General features: G+C 34.8%; 1 protein-coding gene across 2 annotated transcripts in view; it reads left to right on the forward strand.

Annotated features, from left to right (window-relative positions):
- The window catches only part of kto (mediator complex subunit kohtalo), a 149,920-nt gene that overhangs the window by 30,146 nt on the left and 103,454 nt on the right, over window positions 1–16,320 (forward strand). For both annotated transcript variants that reach the window (XM_089104671.1, XM_089104672.1), the window contains exons 6-8: window positions 5,197–5,444; window positions 8,994–9,114; window positions 14,768–14,919. In XM_089104671.1, coding sequence (XP_088960797.1) covers window positions 5,197–5,444; window positions 8,994–9,114; window positions 14,768–14,919 — 521 coding nt within the window. The remainder of the gene's footprint in view (window positions 1–5,196; window positions 5,445–8,993; window positions 9,115–14,767; window positions 14,920–16,320) is intronic.

A 16,320-nucleotide genomic window follows, 5' to 3' on the forward strand; every position in this document is an offset into this window, starting at 1 on the left:
TAATCATACAAATCACGGATCCGGTTCTGAGACCTTTGACCAAATACCTCTTTCTCCTTCTCCTTTAGCAACTTATCATAATAACATAAAAAATCATTCACTGAATACTGACATACTAAATTCTCCCCATACCTAGCACCCCATTTTGCCAGCTTATCTGCCTGCTCATTTCCCCCAATTCCAACATGTGCTGGTACCCATGTTAATACAATCTCATACTTGGCTGTCATCAGTTTTAGCAGTATCTTTTCTAAAAGCAGCACTGATTTTCTTGCTGGCCTATGGCCATGCATCAAATGATTCACCACTGAAAGTGAGTCACTACATATCAGATATTTACCTAATGGCAACACACTTGCTATAGATTCAAACGCTTTCAATACTGCATGCAACTCAAATGAAAATATTGACATCTCTGTTACTTTAAAAGACAGTGCATGACTGAGCCCAAGGACCACAACCGCAGCCCCACCCCCAGTGGCAGAGCATGATCCATCAGTGAATACCATTCTATGCCCAGTCTGTGTCCACTGGTCTACCCATTCATGCCACCTAGCTCTTGCCATCTCTGGTGGTTTCTCTGGGCTACCCCTTGAGAATGGGGGTAGTGCTATATTTTACTTTATACCTGTACTAGAAGCTTAACCTACCTCATCAATAACATCAGGAGTTGGGATAGGGGCAGCTGTTTCAGAGATGTGTTTCACCATTCGACAGTATGGAGGAGTTGATTTTGGTTGGAATCTTTGGTTCTGATCATATGTTTCAATAAGTTCTTTGTAGATAATGTCATTTGGGATCAACATCTTCCGTGTAAAATATTGTGCTTCTAATTTCTTCATTCTAGTTTCTAATGTTGTCAGTCCTAGTTCACAGTGTATTGCAGGTAGGGGGGTTGATTTTAGGCATCCGAGAATTTTCCTCAGTATACAATGCAGGGCTGTATCCAGTTTTTTCAGGAGTTGGGCAGGTGCTTCTCGGTATAGGAGGCAGCCATAATCCAGCTTACTTATTACAACTGCTCTCACAAGCTCGGTGGCAACAGAGAAAGGGGCTCCTCTCTTAGATAAGCAAATAGCATTGACAAAGTTGGCTCTGCTCTTGAGGTTTCCGATTAAATAATTTACATTGTGAGTCCATTAGAGTGAATTGTCAAAAGTCACCCCAAGGTAGCAGAACTTTTCAACTGCTGGGACAGTGGTGCCATTGATTGAGAGCCTTGGCGTTGAATGAATCTTTGTCCTTGTGAAGAGGAGCACTACTGACTTAGCAGGAGAGAATTGCATGTTGTTGACAGTTGTCCTTAAACCAAGATAATCAAGACCCTTCTGGACAGCAGCTTGCAGGGCATGCTTATCTCTTGATGTTGCAACAAGTGCAATATCATCAGCATACAAATACAGATTGCATCCCAGAATATGTTCAAAACTAATATCACTGCAGTAAATAAGGAAGAGGAGTGGGCTTAGTACCCCCCCTTGAGGTACTCCCACATCTGGCTTAGTTCTTGATGGAGATTTACTCTCCCCCATATGGATCTCCAGTTCCCGGCCTCTCAAGTAATCTTCTATCCACATCCTCAGTTCTAGGCAGATTTGGAAAGACTGTAACTTTCCCATCAGGCTATCCACACTAACCTTATCAAAAGCAGCCCTCATATCCAAGAAGGCTGGTAGTGTCTCCTTACCCTGCTTGAAAACCAGATTTTATCTAGTGCTCTAACCTTAGAAGTGCATCTGTGGTTCCTCTATTAGGGAGAAAACCAAATTGTTTATGTTGGAGTGAATTTGGTAGTTCTGGGAGAATTCTTAACTTAACAAGGTGCTCCATAAGTTTTCAGAGGCATGATGTAAGGGGTATAGGTCTGTAGGAGGCTGGAAGTTTTGGATCCTTTCCTGTCTTCAATATGGGAATTACTGTGGCCTTCGTCCACGTCTTTTGGACTGTTGATGTTTCTGCAAACTTGTTGAACAAAGCTGTAATGATGTCTACTGTTTTGGGGCTAAGTATCCTTAACATTTGGTTGTGTATCAAGTCAGGTCCCATTGCACCTGATTTCAGTCTCTTAGCTTGCTGAATAGCTTCTGACGCAGTAGAAGGCTTAAAAGGTCCATTATATTTGCCAGAGTGGGTCTTTTGGTGATGTCTTGCACATTCTGGTGCTTGTACAGTGAAATGGTCCAGAAGAGCATTTAATTTTTCTTGGGTCGAGGTAACTGGGATACCATTTCTCAGGAGGATTGGAGGTTCCTTCCTTGTTTTCTTTTTCCCCACAAATGCTTTGAAGTTTCGCCACATATCTCTAATAGAAGTTGACTTTTGGAACTTTGTCTCAATTAGAGAGGTCCAGCTTGCAGTTGTTTCTTGGACTATGGTCTGGCGAAGTTTTGCCAACTTTTTATTCAGTTCAATACGGTTTTCGGTGCTAGAGTTCCGCTTGACCTTGTTCTCAGCTTGTTTCTTCTCAGTGTGGGCTTTTTGGCATGTTGAATTCCATCCAGGGATTGAGTTGAGCTCCTTTTCCTTAAATTTCTTAAAACCAAAAACCTTCTGACCTGCACTGATTAGGGTGTTGGTGATTGTGTCTGTCAGTTCATCTGTAGTCATGGCAGCTGTATCTTGGATTTGGTTAAGCTGCTGGTAAACTTCATATTTCCAGGCTGGCCACATCTCTTCTTCAAAGTTCCATAGTTTCAATTCTTGTACTTGGTATGTGTTCCTATGCTCCTCAAGCATGTGAAAGGCAGTTAACACTGGATAGTGATCTGATGAGAAAGTGTCTGGTATTCTAATGCTGAAGTCAGTTGATAGGTTTGGGGAAGCCAAGGTCAAGTCAATTGTAGATGTTCTTCCAGTTGTTTTTATCTAGTCTTGTACCAAGATCCAGGTGGGTGAGTAAGCCTTTCAAGAATGCAGCGACGATGACAGTGTTGGTCAGTTCAATTGACTTGTGATCTTGAGGTTATACTGTATCCCACATGGGATTGTGGAGGTTGAAATCTCCAGTCAATATTTTTGAGTCTTCACAACCATTCAGAACCTTCTTTAGTTGTTTCACATCAAAATTTCCTGTAGAACTGTTATAATAGTTGACAATGCTTATCCAATTTTTTTTGAGCTTTACTTTAATTTCATTTCTTCCTGGTACATTAGGCTGCACAGTATGGGCAAGGCAATCTTTAACCAAGGTTATGAGCCCACCCCCAGTTCCCTGGTCCCTGTCCCACCTTTCTGCAGTATATCCTCGGAACTTTGGTGTAGGTTTTTCTGCAGCAAGGAACGTTTCTTGTAGCAAAACTTAATCTGGTTGTAGCCTGAGGATGAGATCCCTCATCCTTAATGTTGGATTAATTTTCTTAGTGGCAAATCTTTTCTTCAAAATACATAATAGCGCTAATCGCTAGATGGCATATACCGCAAATCCAACAAAAGTCACTAGACCGCGCTACGATGCTCGCAATCAAAATACGGAGAATGAAGAAAAACGGGCGTAAGGAAAACAGAAACGACAAAAACAGTAAGAGAAAAAAGAACGGAACAGAGCCTGCACTGGAAAAATGGCTACTTATTTTTTGTTTTTTCCGTTCTCTTAAAAAAAGAAAAAAAACAGAACGAAAAACGGTAGAAAAAAAAAACAGAAACGGTGCCGACCCCTACTGTAAAAACGTAATTGTTGATTTTTTTTTTTGTAGATAAAACATCCAGCTAGCTAGTTTTCTGTCCTCCTTCACTGTTTTTTTTAGCTTATTTTTGTTCTTTATTAATGTATTTAAGTTTAAAGAGAGCGGATTTAACGGAACTATTGTAGGCCAATAGTATTAAAATGCATCTACAATAAAAATGCACCTGCCTCTATTAAAAATTTATATCCTATTTTAAACATTCATTTTTTTTTGGTTATTTGTGTGACAAATTCTTTGTGTTTATGAGTTATTATGTGTTTACATACTTACTATGGTGCATCTTTGTCATCATGCTCCCTTTGGATCTTATAGTTGTCCCTCTAATTCCTTAAAATTACATGTTCTTTTATATTTGTTGTATTTTATATATATCTTGTATATATATATATATATATATATATATATATATATATATATATATATATATATATATATATATATATATATATATATATATATATATATATATATATATATATATATATATATATATATATATATATATATATATATATATATATATATATATATATATATATATATATATATATATATATATATATATATATATATATATATATATATATATATATATATATATATATATATATATATATATATACAAGATATATATATATATTTTATATTTTAATGTTCTTTTATGTTCTTTTAATTATATTTGTTCTTTTTTATCATAAGGTGAGGCCTTTCTCAATGGGTATCCTTAAATTAGCAAGAATATTGGTTGTGGGGTGTCGTTTGTGAGAGACCGTTTTGTTAGTGTCTGAAGTGTACATAGTTCTTTTCCTTTTCTTTTTATTGTATATAAATTAGGGTATTAGGTCCCTTGACCATACTGTGTTTCTAGGCCTAGTACTTAAAGTACTTTTCTTAGAGAGACTAAAGGCTTAAAGTATGGAAAAGGTAATTTTATCCAATTTTCACGTTAATTTATATAGTTAGTTTCCCAACACCGTTGAAGATTTACAGCTGTATCCCAATAATTTCTTATACTGTTTGTATAATTTGTATAAACAAATCATTTTTTTTAGATTTATACCCTTCCTACCGGGTGAACCGTTTTACTTGGTGACATTCAGTATGGAAAATGCACGGTATGAGATACTTGAAGACAAGGGCGTATCCAGCATATTTGTCCTGCGGAGGGGGGGGGGGTGTTTTTACAATACAAAAACCATTAAAAATTGGTTCATATACATTTTCGTTACGTTTTTATGCGTTTGATAAATTTCTTTTTCTTACTCCCCTCCCTCACTTGATGACTTTCCTATTTACAGGAATTTTTGTATTTACCATAGTTTTAGAGAACCTTTCTTGCCAGTGGGGAAAAATCATGTTGTTTCCGTTTTATCTAAAGGTTGTGTCATTTTCCTCAATATGTGAAAGTAATATTTAATAAGTTACCCAATAGATCTGAGAAAAAGGACTAAGAAATATTATATTATCACTATTTTATAATAATTAATTAGAATGTATTGTAATGAAATTCTAGGAAGGTTTGTTAGATCAAAATGATGTTTTAAACGCTGTGACAGAAACTTTCGACAAATGCCGTTCAAATGATGACTATTGTATGCGAATTATAGTCCCCTGGGTTCTTGACTATTTGCCAGAATTTACAAACTGCGAACTTCTGAGTCGTAAGCTGGTACATGCGGCAATACGAAGATTTAATCAACTTTTGGATGACGTTGGAAGACCCTGTCCCAATTCCGAAGTGAAACAAGAATCTGGTAAAGAGTAAGTAATTTAACAGTTATGAGTATAGTACACTGTATATAATTTAGCTTGTCAGTCTCCGGCCTTCTTCCTATAAGTATTTTTAATCATGGATATAGTAATAACTGAATCCTAGTAAAGAGTAAACTGCAACCCGTAGTAACAAAAAAATAAAAACAGAAACACGTTTTAAAAGACTAGAATATAAATTAATTGCTATTTGGGTACTTGTATGATAAACGCCCTACCACCTAATGTTGTTAATTCATTGACGCATTACAGAACCGGTTTTTTTTTTCGTTAGTTTCTTTCAGCTTAGCGTGAGACAATACAAAGAGAAGTGACAGAATAAAAGTGAAATAGCCTATATAATTTTGGCTATATGTTTGCACATTAGGGGGGGGGGGTAAAGTATTTGCACAGTGTGAAGTTGGAAAACAATTCTTACAACATAATATGCAGAATAATTATACCTAACACATCAGGCATACAGACCCGCTATACTTTATCCCCCCCCCTAATTTGCAAATATATAGCCCAAATTGGTTTCGAAAGTATCATATTTTTATTTTACTTTGGTATATTTCATTAGGGTTGAGCGAGGAAACAAGAAGCGGGTAAAGAGTAAGTAATTTAGCAGTGATGAATGTACACTATATAATTACTTATATAGTTAGCACTCTACACTGTATATGAATATATATGTATGTGAATATGATTTAGCTTGTCAGTGTCTCAGCCCTTCTTCCTAGAAATCTTTTTTTAATCATGGATATCATAGTAGCTGAATCCTAGTAAAGAGTATACTACAGCTCATAGTAATAAAGAATAAAAACAAAAACATGTTTTTAAGAGACTTTAAAATATAAATTAATTGCCATTTGAAACTGATTAAGTGATAGTCCCATCACTGTAAGACGTACTGTAAGACGAGTGCAGCTTATTGGGACAAAAATGAAATAACGAAATCAATAATAATTCCAATCATAGAATCAATGGCGGATCGAAAAAAGCGGAGGCTTTTAGTGCTTAATTTCAGAATTGAAGGAAATTCATATTATAGAGTAATTAATCTTATCCTGGATGGTACCACATTTAGGATTCGAGTTTGATAATTTTGCACTGCTTTTTTTTCCGGTCTTTTTTCCCTTTTTTTCCGGTTTTACTGGCCTTTTAGTGGTTCTTGGTACTTTTTTTTTCTAAAGAATAAAATTGCAAAAGTAATTTTAAGCTTATAACTTCCTTCAGAAGTTTCTTTTTGAAAAATACCCGAAAATTTGTGCCATTTATTTAATCTCCTTCTTGTGAGAAGTTTCATTGTGAATTCTGAAACCGAAATTTAATTATCTGGATTATTTCATTTTTCATTTGGCACGAATGAAATTACCCATTAGAGATTTAAATTCTCGGGACCATGCTCATGCCAAAAGGACAAGGCCGTATCCAGGGGGGGGGGGTTACCGGGTTTGAACCCCCCCCCCCCCCTCCAAAATTTTTGACCGAGTCGAAAATTAGTAAAACATAGGTAAAAATCAGTAAAATTAGTCGAAAACCGAGTCAAAAATTAGTAAACCCTCCCCCCCCCCCCAAAAAAAAAAATCCTGGATCCGCCCTTTTAAAAGGACATAACTGATTGAACGACATTTGAACAATTAACTATTACAATTAATAACAATTAACAATTAAAAGTTGAACAATTAAATCGTTTTTTATTCTTGTTTGTTCAGAGTAGATGCAAACTGTAGATTATAGATACAAATGGAGAGCAATCTCTCCAAATTTTATCATTTTGACTTTCTTCTGATTTTTTTTCTTCGTCTGTTTCTTTTTAGCTTCTGTCTTTTAGCGGACTTCCGTTCTTTCTTTACTTAATTTTCTTTTGTTCTTTTCATTTAGCTTACTTTCGTTCTTTTTAGCTTCTGTCTTTTAGCGGACTTCCGTTCTTTCTTTACTTAATTTTCTTTTGTTCTTTTCATTTAGCTTACTTTCGTTCTTTTTAGCTTCTGTTATTGGATGTTTCTTGCATATCCAAGTCATTGAATATCAAGTCATTGATTTTGAACATTATTTTTACTTCTGTTCACTTCTATCGAGAGCTCTGGAAAATACAGTTTGATTTCTTTTAGTTTCGTCATAAAAAGGACACATTAGTGCTTCCCATGCAATAAAGGGATTTTCCTTTTTATTCAAGCCAGGAGATTGTAAGTTTCATGTATGGGGCTTTCGGCCATGGCGATTCCAATGGTGTACTTTTTGTTCGACCCAATTTGGTTTCAAAATAATATATTTTGGGTTACTATTGACCGAAATTTGTCCTTAACGAGGTTACAGCTGCCACTGCAATCACGACACAAGAAGCTAATTTCAACAATGGGCTGTAACCTATTCCAGGGCTACCCCTTTGCTAAGGTGGAAATAAAGTAAAACTGTATCTTGTTAGATTAGACTAAAATAATCTAACCTTTAATTTCTCTGGAGGGTATTCACTAAGTCAGTAATGGGTCAACAAAATGATTTACTTCATAAAGGAAGTAAAGTGCGTCTCATTGTCACAATCCAAAGTTTCTTGTGATATGACCTGAGGCGACCTTAGACGCGGAGAGTATGTTTATGACCACTAAAAAAACATTATGACTTGTAGATCCACTGTTTGACTTTCCATTTAAGTGAAGGCTACAACTGAGAATTTCAACAATATTCCGAGATTCACTTGAAAAATGCCCCAATCTTTAAAGAAAAATCTCTAGAAATCATATATTATGTAAGTTGGTAAGTGAGCGTAACTTCCAACGAATCAAAGGTCTAAATCACTGGAAAAGTATGCTATTTAGTAGAAAATATGCTTGTTCGAAGCAAGCTAGTGTAAACTTTTAATGTTTCATTTGTGTGTTTAGCGGTTCGTCCATCTTTAACAGACCAAGCCAGTGATCTAACCATCGAAAAATCATACCCAAATATACCCTTCCTTGTGTATAAAACACTAGAATTATACTAACCAAATATCTAAAATCCCGAAAAACCAGGAACGAAATATGAACAGGCCTCTTTGTCTACTTCTCTTTATTTTCTCAATCAATATACTAGCAACAACACCTTGAATGCCAAGATTAAAGGACGGAAAAATGGAAAGACTTTCTCTCTTTCTGTACCCTTCTCTCTCCTCTTTCTCTCTTTTTCTCTTTCTGTACGCTTCTCTCTCCTCTTTCTCTCTTTCTCTACGCATCTCTTTCCCTCTGTTTCTCTTTTTCCTACTCTGTCTCTTACTCACTTCCCTCCCTCTATCTTTCGCTTTAAATCCATTGCAGAACAAATGTCCATTTGACCAGTGTTGTTATTATTAAATTACTCCCACAAAGATGTTTGGTGTGCAACTGAAAAATTGCTAACGAAAGCATTACAAAGATAGAAAAAATTTGCTCTTCATACAATTATTTTTTGACCCTTTGATTATTTTATATTTATTTTCATTGTATTCGTTATTATTATTCATTTTATTCGTTATTCATTTTTATTCATTGGTTGTTATTTACTGAACTATTCATTATTGCTAATTTGGCAATGGAATTTTAGGGTATTGATTCAGAAGTCCAATGTAGATGACTTGGCTGCCCAATTTCAAGCTCTAGCAGACGAAGTTAAAATATGCCCTCACCATCGTATTGTCACGCTTGGTATCTCTACAATTATACAGGTTAGTTTTAGCTGGTTAGCTGTACGAATGGATATAAACTATGGTCATTCTCAATAGAATAACTCTAATAGAAATTTTAGAAATATAATTTCTCTAGCAAGGTTAGTATTCGACAACAATTATCATTCTTTTTTTTTATTTTTGCAGTATAATTTCTTATGGACTTCCTAACAATTTATCAGTCAAGAATATTTTAGTTTACAAATTCTATTCGGAAAAACTGTATATTGTAATTGAATATTTCTCAATCACCCATTCATTGATAAATCAGTGCGTGTTATATCCACGTTGAGTGGGTACACGTTTAGTACCAGTCTTCAAAGACTGAAAATTAGCAAAAGAAAGACAACCTGTATTGTTTCTTAAGATGCACAAGGTAATTTCCTATTAACTTTCTTCCAATCCAAAAATTTGCAATACTTGGACTAACAATGTTCTACTCTTAGAAACAACGCACTGCAACTATATTCTTTTCAAATTACTTGTTTACTGATAAATAAGCGTCTTAACGTTGAAAATATCGTTGAAAATAGTGGGTAAACGTTAAGCAGTAGTCTTCATTTCCCTAGTCGGTGGGGAAAAGACGCAGACGGTATTATATTTTTCAAAAATACAGTAATAACATAGTTATCTCACTCTTTCTTCATGTATTGATTCAGACCATTATCTTCAATATATTTCGCCATTGCATTTAATCGATCTTGTAGTCTATGTACATGCATTATATTCAATTTTGCTGCGAAACATAACAGTTCCTCCAACTTGAATTTGCTTAATGATATCACGTATCTTGCGATTGAGTGCGATTGAGTCGACTTTGGTGAGTTGGGATACTTGGAAATAGAGAGGTAAAAGTTAGTTACGGGAATATAAGAATATGTTGATAAAATTAAATATATGGTAGCAACAGCAACTGGAAATATAATAGTTATGAGTAGTAGTTGTTTATCAGAGGCAACGCTGTAGCGTTGCCTATAGTAAAGGCCATACGGCTCTAATGTTTTATTATTATTATTTTTTTTTTTTTTCCAGAGGCACTTCATACGGAACAGGTCGTCGTAGAAACTTCAAAGGGGGCTCATTCGATTGGAAATCGAGAGTTCTAGTGCCCTTTTTAACCTATGGCATAGGTTTTAGGCTCAATTGTAGGTTTTACGCTTCTGCAGTGAGACGATACCCAAACTCTTGTTTGTAGTTATTTTTATTCGATTCAAACTTGATTTGCATATTCAATTTAAGTTTCACTCGTTTTAAGATTTATTTATTCATTTACATTAATATATATTGTATGTTTGTTCGCATAGAAATAATTTAAGTTCGCATAGAACAGAAATTAAATAGTTTGTTCTACTCTACTCTTAGTAGAACAGTTCATAGAACAGTTCTGTTCTATGCGAACTGTTCTATGCGAAATTATTTAATTTCTGTTCGTTTCAAGTTTCATTTATACTTCAATAGCAAAATATTTGTTTTCGTTTTAAGCTTGATTTTCATATTCAATCTAAGCATTACTCGCTTTAAGGTCTATTTATTCATTTATATTAGTACTTGTTGTATGTTTTTTTGCAATGATTGTTTATTTAATTTCTGTTCGTTTTGGGTTTCATTTATTATTTAATAGTAACTTCTGGTCGTTTTGAGTTTGAGTTTTAACAGGTATTTGTATCTGCTGAGCTTAATTTTAAAATGGCCTTTACTTTTCTTTGAAAAACTTATTTTTCGGAAAGTTTTTCTTAATTAATTACCATTAAAAAATATAAATAATTTGTGGCAGTAGTATTAGGAATTAAGAGAGTTCCTATTATTAAGCAATTTTTTTCGCTATGCCGTTGATCGATAATCTATTCTAGTGAGTTATTTATAATCAACAACTACTCCTGTGCCAGCTGCTGACATATGGTCAACAATTATTGATGATAATGACCCACAATTGGCAACTTTGTCTGATAATCAGATGTTGTGATATAAACATAATGTATAGCTAAATATAAAGGATATATAGCAATATATATCTCTTCATTTGAAAATTCTATTGAACGCGGAATCTCCTTTGGGAGGGAAAATCAATAAGGAGATGGAATGAGTGTGATGGAAGGAGGGGGGGGTGGTGTAGGGAGAGAGGAGGTTTTATGTTCACTTTCAATTATTGACATTGTGTATGATTTGGTATGTGATTTTGAGATCTAGTATGTAAAGTGGGGTTCCACGTTGGCGTTGGGATGGTAATCCTTCTCATATTTATAAAAATACTTTTTTTTATTGAAAGCTAGTAAACCTAGATGAGCCCTTGTCCACGGAACATTGCTGTGCATAATTTAATACCACAACGTCATAACTATATCATAACTATATATCATCATAAATATCAGAAAGCTTTTATTATTTGGCTCAGTTATTATAACCAAACCATCTATTTTATTTGGTATAAGCAAAGACTACCCCGTGTTGCTCGATAATTGTTACTTTTACTTCTATCTGGAATTGAGTTGGGGACCTAACGAGTTTTAACCAAAGGCAATGGAAAAAAAAAACCAAAAATCAGGTGATCTTAATGAAAATCACACTACCAGGTTCAGCATATCAGAGAACCCTAGTGTACAGGCTTTAAGCTCTTTTCTATAAAAATGCAGAATTTTATATTTTTTTGCCTGGAGGAAGATCACGAATGCGTGTTTATTTAATTTTTTTTTGCCCTAGGGACGATCGCTTTGAATCAGTGGTCCTAGAGAATCAGGAGAAGGCTCTTTTGAACGAAAATTAAAAGTTCCAGTGCCCTTTTTAAGTGACCAAAAAGATTGAAGGGCAACCAGACTTCCTTCGGCACCCCCTCTCCCCCAAAGACACCCGATAAGTTTGAGATAGATTGAGATAGCTATTTGATTCAGCATAGTTGGAAGGTCCAAACACTACGTCTCTGGGGATGACAAGACTCTCATAGCCCCTGAGCAAAGGGCTGTAAGTTAAGCAATTTCCCAATTGTTCACATACACGGGGGGGGGGGGGTGGTGGTTTAAAAACATTCACAAATTAAATAAATAAACAAGTTTTTTCAGCTGAAAGTAAGGAGCAACATAAAAACTTAAAACGAAAAGAAATTATTTAGTATGCTAGGGGGGCAGCCCCTTCCTCAACCCTCGCTTTTTCTTATTTCATTTTTTTGCCACAATTCTTTAAGAAAGACTGCCAAAGCATAAGGGCCGTTGAATTGGGATAAGAAGTATTTTTAGAACTTTAAGACTTTAGCGCAAAGAGCGAAGGTTGAGGAAGGAGTAGCCCCCCTAATATACGGAATAATTTACGTTCGTTTTGAGTTTTAACATTGCTCTTTACTTCTAGTTGTATTTTTTTTAAAATTAGTTTTTAATCTAGATCAAGGATTTATCGTTTTCTGAGATAAATCCTTCGATCCTTCAATTTAGATTGCGCGTTATGGAAAAACATCTTAGGCATTTTTACATCCGAAGTGGAATCAGTTGCAACGTAAAATTCGATGTCAAAAAGTTCGTTGTAAAGAAAATTTGAACAGATTTGGTGTTTTTCCACAGTTCCCCTTGAATGGCTATCGAAATTTCTCCGACGTAATTGTTGGAGTTAGAAGTGTTGTTTTTGACCCTCAAGTTATCTATGGGCTCCTATAAAATTTAGATATGTATAATAGCTAATTTTAATTAAAAGTCGAAATCTCTGATAATATATAACTAGCTATAGTGATCTGCAATGGACTGGCTATGAGTAGACGATAATTTAGGCTTTGGCAAATTTGGTCGAAATTGTTCTTCCCATCGTACTTTTATGAGGACATTTCGTGAAAAAAGACATTCTATGGATGGCCCTCGAGTTTTCTAAAGTCGAAATCCATGTTGGCAGTGTCAAATTAATTTTTTTTTTTAGGGTAAATTTGAGATTATAATTTTGAATTGATAATTATTTTTTTTTTTTTTTTATGTTTCATGCCCTTTATTTGTAAGACTAAAAAGCTATCAACAGCTATAAAACAAATGCCTTTTTGAATTGAACACACATTATCTCCTTTAGAATAGTCATAAAATGATGAAAATAATATAAAACGTTTTAAAATAATAAAAACGCATTTTTAACTCACTTCGATAAGAGTTTTTCGATAAGGGTTTTTCTTTGAAGATATGAGGATTGTCCTAAAGCTAGCTGAAGGAAATTCTGAAGGTTTCTGTCTTGTTTGGTTATGCTACGGTATTCATTTGGTGTTGGGATAATTTGGTATAGGATTTTTATCCAGCTCAGTGATCACCATGAATGCTAAGAAAGAAAAGGAAAGAAAAAATTATAATAATAAAATAGATAGACAATAAAAGGAAACAAAAGATAAAATAAATTAATATAATAATAATGAAATAGTAATATAAAGTAATAATAATATAAAGTCAAATAATAATAATGAAATATTATGATAAAATAAATATGAAAAATAAAAGCAAAAAAAAAGAATACCTACGAAGGTATCCTTTTATTACATCAATACATATTACATCAATATTTACGAATAATAGTCTGAAAACTCAAAACTGATGCCATCTTTAATTCTCAGAAATGTCTATAGCCAAAGTGACTTGAGAATCTTTCGCTTAGCACAAATTGCAGACTAATTGAAATAATAATTTTATGAGCTTTTACAGTAGTTTGGAGGTATTTTAAATTTTTATTTACATATTTCATCAGTAAGTGACCCTTCTTGATGTGTCATAATGGTTTGTTTGTTCATTTTGTTGTGATCGTAGACAGTTTACAGGCTACTACTACTACTATTACTGTTATAACTACTACTTCTACTGCTACTACTTCTACTACTATTATTACTACTACTACTACTACTACTACAAATACTAATTCTACTACTACTACTACAACTATTCTACTGCTACTAACAGCAACTCACTGCATCACCAGACCGCCTGAGGCTAACAAAGCTGTGTACGCTCCTCATCCACTCCATTCATGCAAAGTTTTACTCTACCTTCTTGCATGAAGTTTCAGTATCCATTAAATCCTTTCTTATGACCTCTTTCTATCCTATTCGGGAATGACCTACTCTTTGTTTGGACCTAGATAAATGGCCAAAAGGGACAACCTTTTGTAGTTCCTAGTTCGTAAAATGTGGCCTATCCTTCTAATCACTTCTTTAATCATAACCCAAGAAAGCAGGATCGAAACATTTCTTTTTCCCTCCTTTATTATCAAAATCCGATGGTTTACTTTGTGTTTCAATTGGACACCATTTTTGGCATTTCAGGTTTTTTTTGGGTTACTATGGGCCGGGTTCGTCTTTTACTAGATTTCAACTACCGCTGCAACCACGGTTACTACTGCTACTACTGTTACTATTATTAATACTAATACTACTAATCCTAATACAACTACTACTACCGACAACTCTTTGCAGCACCAGACTGCCTGAGGCCAACACAGCTATGCACGCTCCTCCTCCGTCTCAATCTATTCGAAGCCTGCTTCTTTACACCCTCACAGGAAGTTAAAATTTCTCTTAGATCTGTCACTACGACCTCCTTCCACCCCAGTCGGGGATTATCGATTAGTAGTTCAAATATGTGAGTTACTCGCCTAAAAGTAGTAACAAGAAGGTGCAACATATCCTGCATAATTATATTTCTGTTTTTAGACAGTAACTTTAGACTGCTCAACTGCTATGGTTTGGAATAATCCTGGGGAAGGGAAGCCCCCTTTGTATCTTATTGGTTCTCCATTAGATGACCTCCCATTTACTCCATCGGAACTCCCTATGGCACCTGATGTTGAAAATTCAAAAGTCAGGTAATATTTTTGCCCAGATTTTGTTGAATTAATGAGGATGCGATTACAGGTAAATACACAGAAACTGAATTTGAAGAGGAAAGGTGGGGGGGGGGGGTATGAAAACTGCAAAACAGTCAAATTTTGTTAATTTAATTGGGTGCTGGGGAAAAAAGCGAAACATTTAGATTTCTGTACCCACTCCATCCCCTTACGGCAAAATAATATATGTGGCAAAGATAAGTTACAATAAATTTAGAGAAAATAGCGTAAAAGTTAGAGAAATCAAAGTTTACAAAAGTAACTAATTTATAGCTTTGTTAAATCGTTTTTGTCAAAGTTTTTTTTTAATGGAATAATTTACGAAGTTCAAATAGTTTATCTTTTAAATATTTTAAAAGTTCGTGTCATATTTGATGGTCTAGGCTGTTGGACAACAATTTCTTATTGTTGTCCAAACGACATCGCTTTGGACAATCACGTTGGATGGTTCTGGTTGTAGGATTCTTGTTGTTCAAACGGCGTATCATTTTCAACTAATGTATGTTAATGTATGTAATGTAAATTCAACATTGAACATTAAATACCCCTCCCCCCAGGCTCTATGGCTGGGAATCTAGGGTGAAGCTCACCGCTGATTACATAAATTTCATAATTCATATGCTCCCCGGAAGCCAGCTCGTGAAAAGCCTTTTAAACAGTTGGTTACTCCCTGAAGAATGGCAGCAACATCATCAAAACTTTGACCTTTTTATGTGATTTCAATTAGAATGTCTCGCCGATCGTGCCACAGCGAAGTCTCTAGTTTTCCATTTTGTATCTTAAATCAGCAATTTTGGTTCAAATATCGCCAAAGGGCTTTCTGGTTCAAATATGGCTAAAATACTTTCGAACGAAAATTTTGAGATGGTCAACCGTTAAAGAACTATAAAAAAGAAATTTTAAGAATTTTAAGAATCTATCTGCCCTTAATTATAGTCCATAAACATAAATGCAGCCAATACTGGATGCATTGCTATTATGGATCGTTTTCTCTGCGAGCCTAGTTATTAAATTGTAACGCATTGTTACAACTCTATTGATTGGAAGGGCCATGGTCATCGAATATAATCATTCTTTTTGGGGGGAAGGGGTAGCTGCGGCTTCAAAACGTGTATTTTAGGCCTGAATTGTCAGACCTTTCGATTAAAGGGTTTCGGTCAATGGAAGGTGCATATCTGTTTCCTATCCTACCTTCATTTGGAGGAATACGCCTGGGAAATTTGTAACATGAGTGTTGGGATGCCACGTTTAACTCTTTTTATGAAAAGGATAAGTTTTGGGGGAAAAGAATCTCTTTCGAAGATCGATAAAATTTTGACAATAAGTATAAAGAGCTAAGTGCTAACGGAGAAAGAGAGAGAGAAAATGTGTGTGTTTAAT

This window comes from Artemia sp. Qi Xiang Cuo, chromosome 18, assembly GCF_049724085.1.
Source record: "Artemia sp. Qi Xiang Cuo chromosome 18, ASM4972408v1, whole genome shotgun sequence".
NCBI classification, from domain to species: domain Eukaryota; kingdom Metazoa; phylum Arthropoda; class Branchiopoda; order Anostraca; family Artemiidae; genus Artemia; species Artemia sp. Qi Xiang Cuo.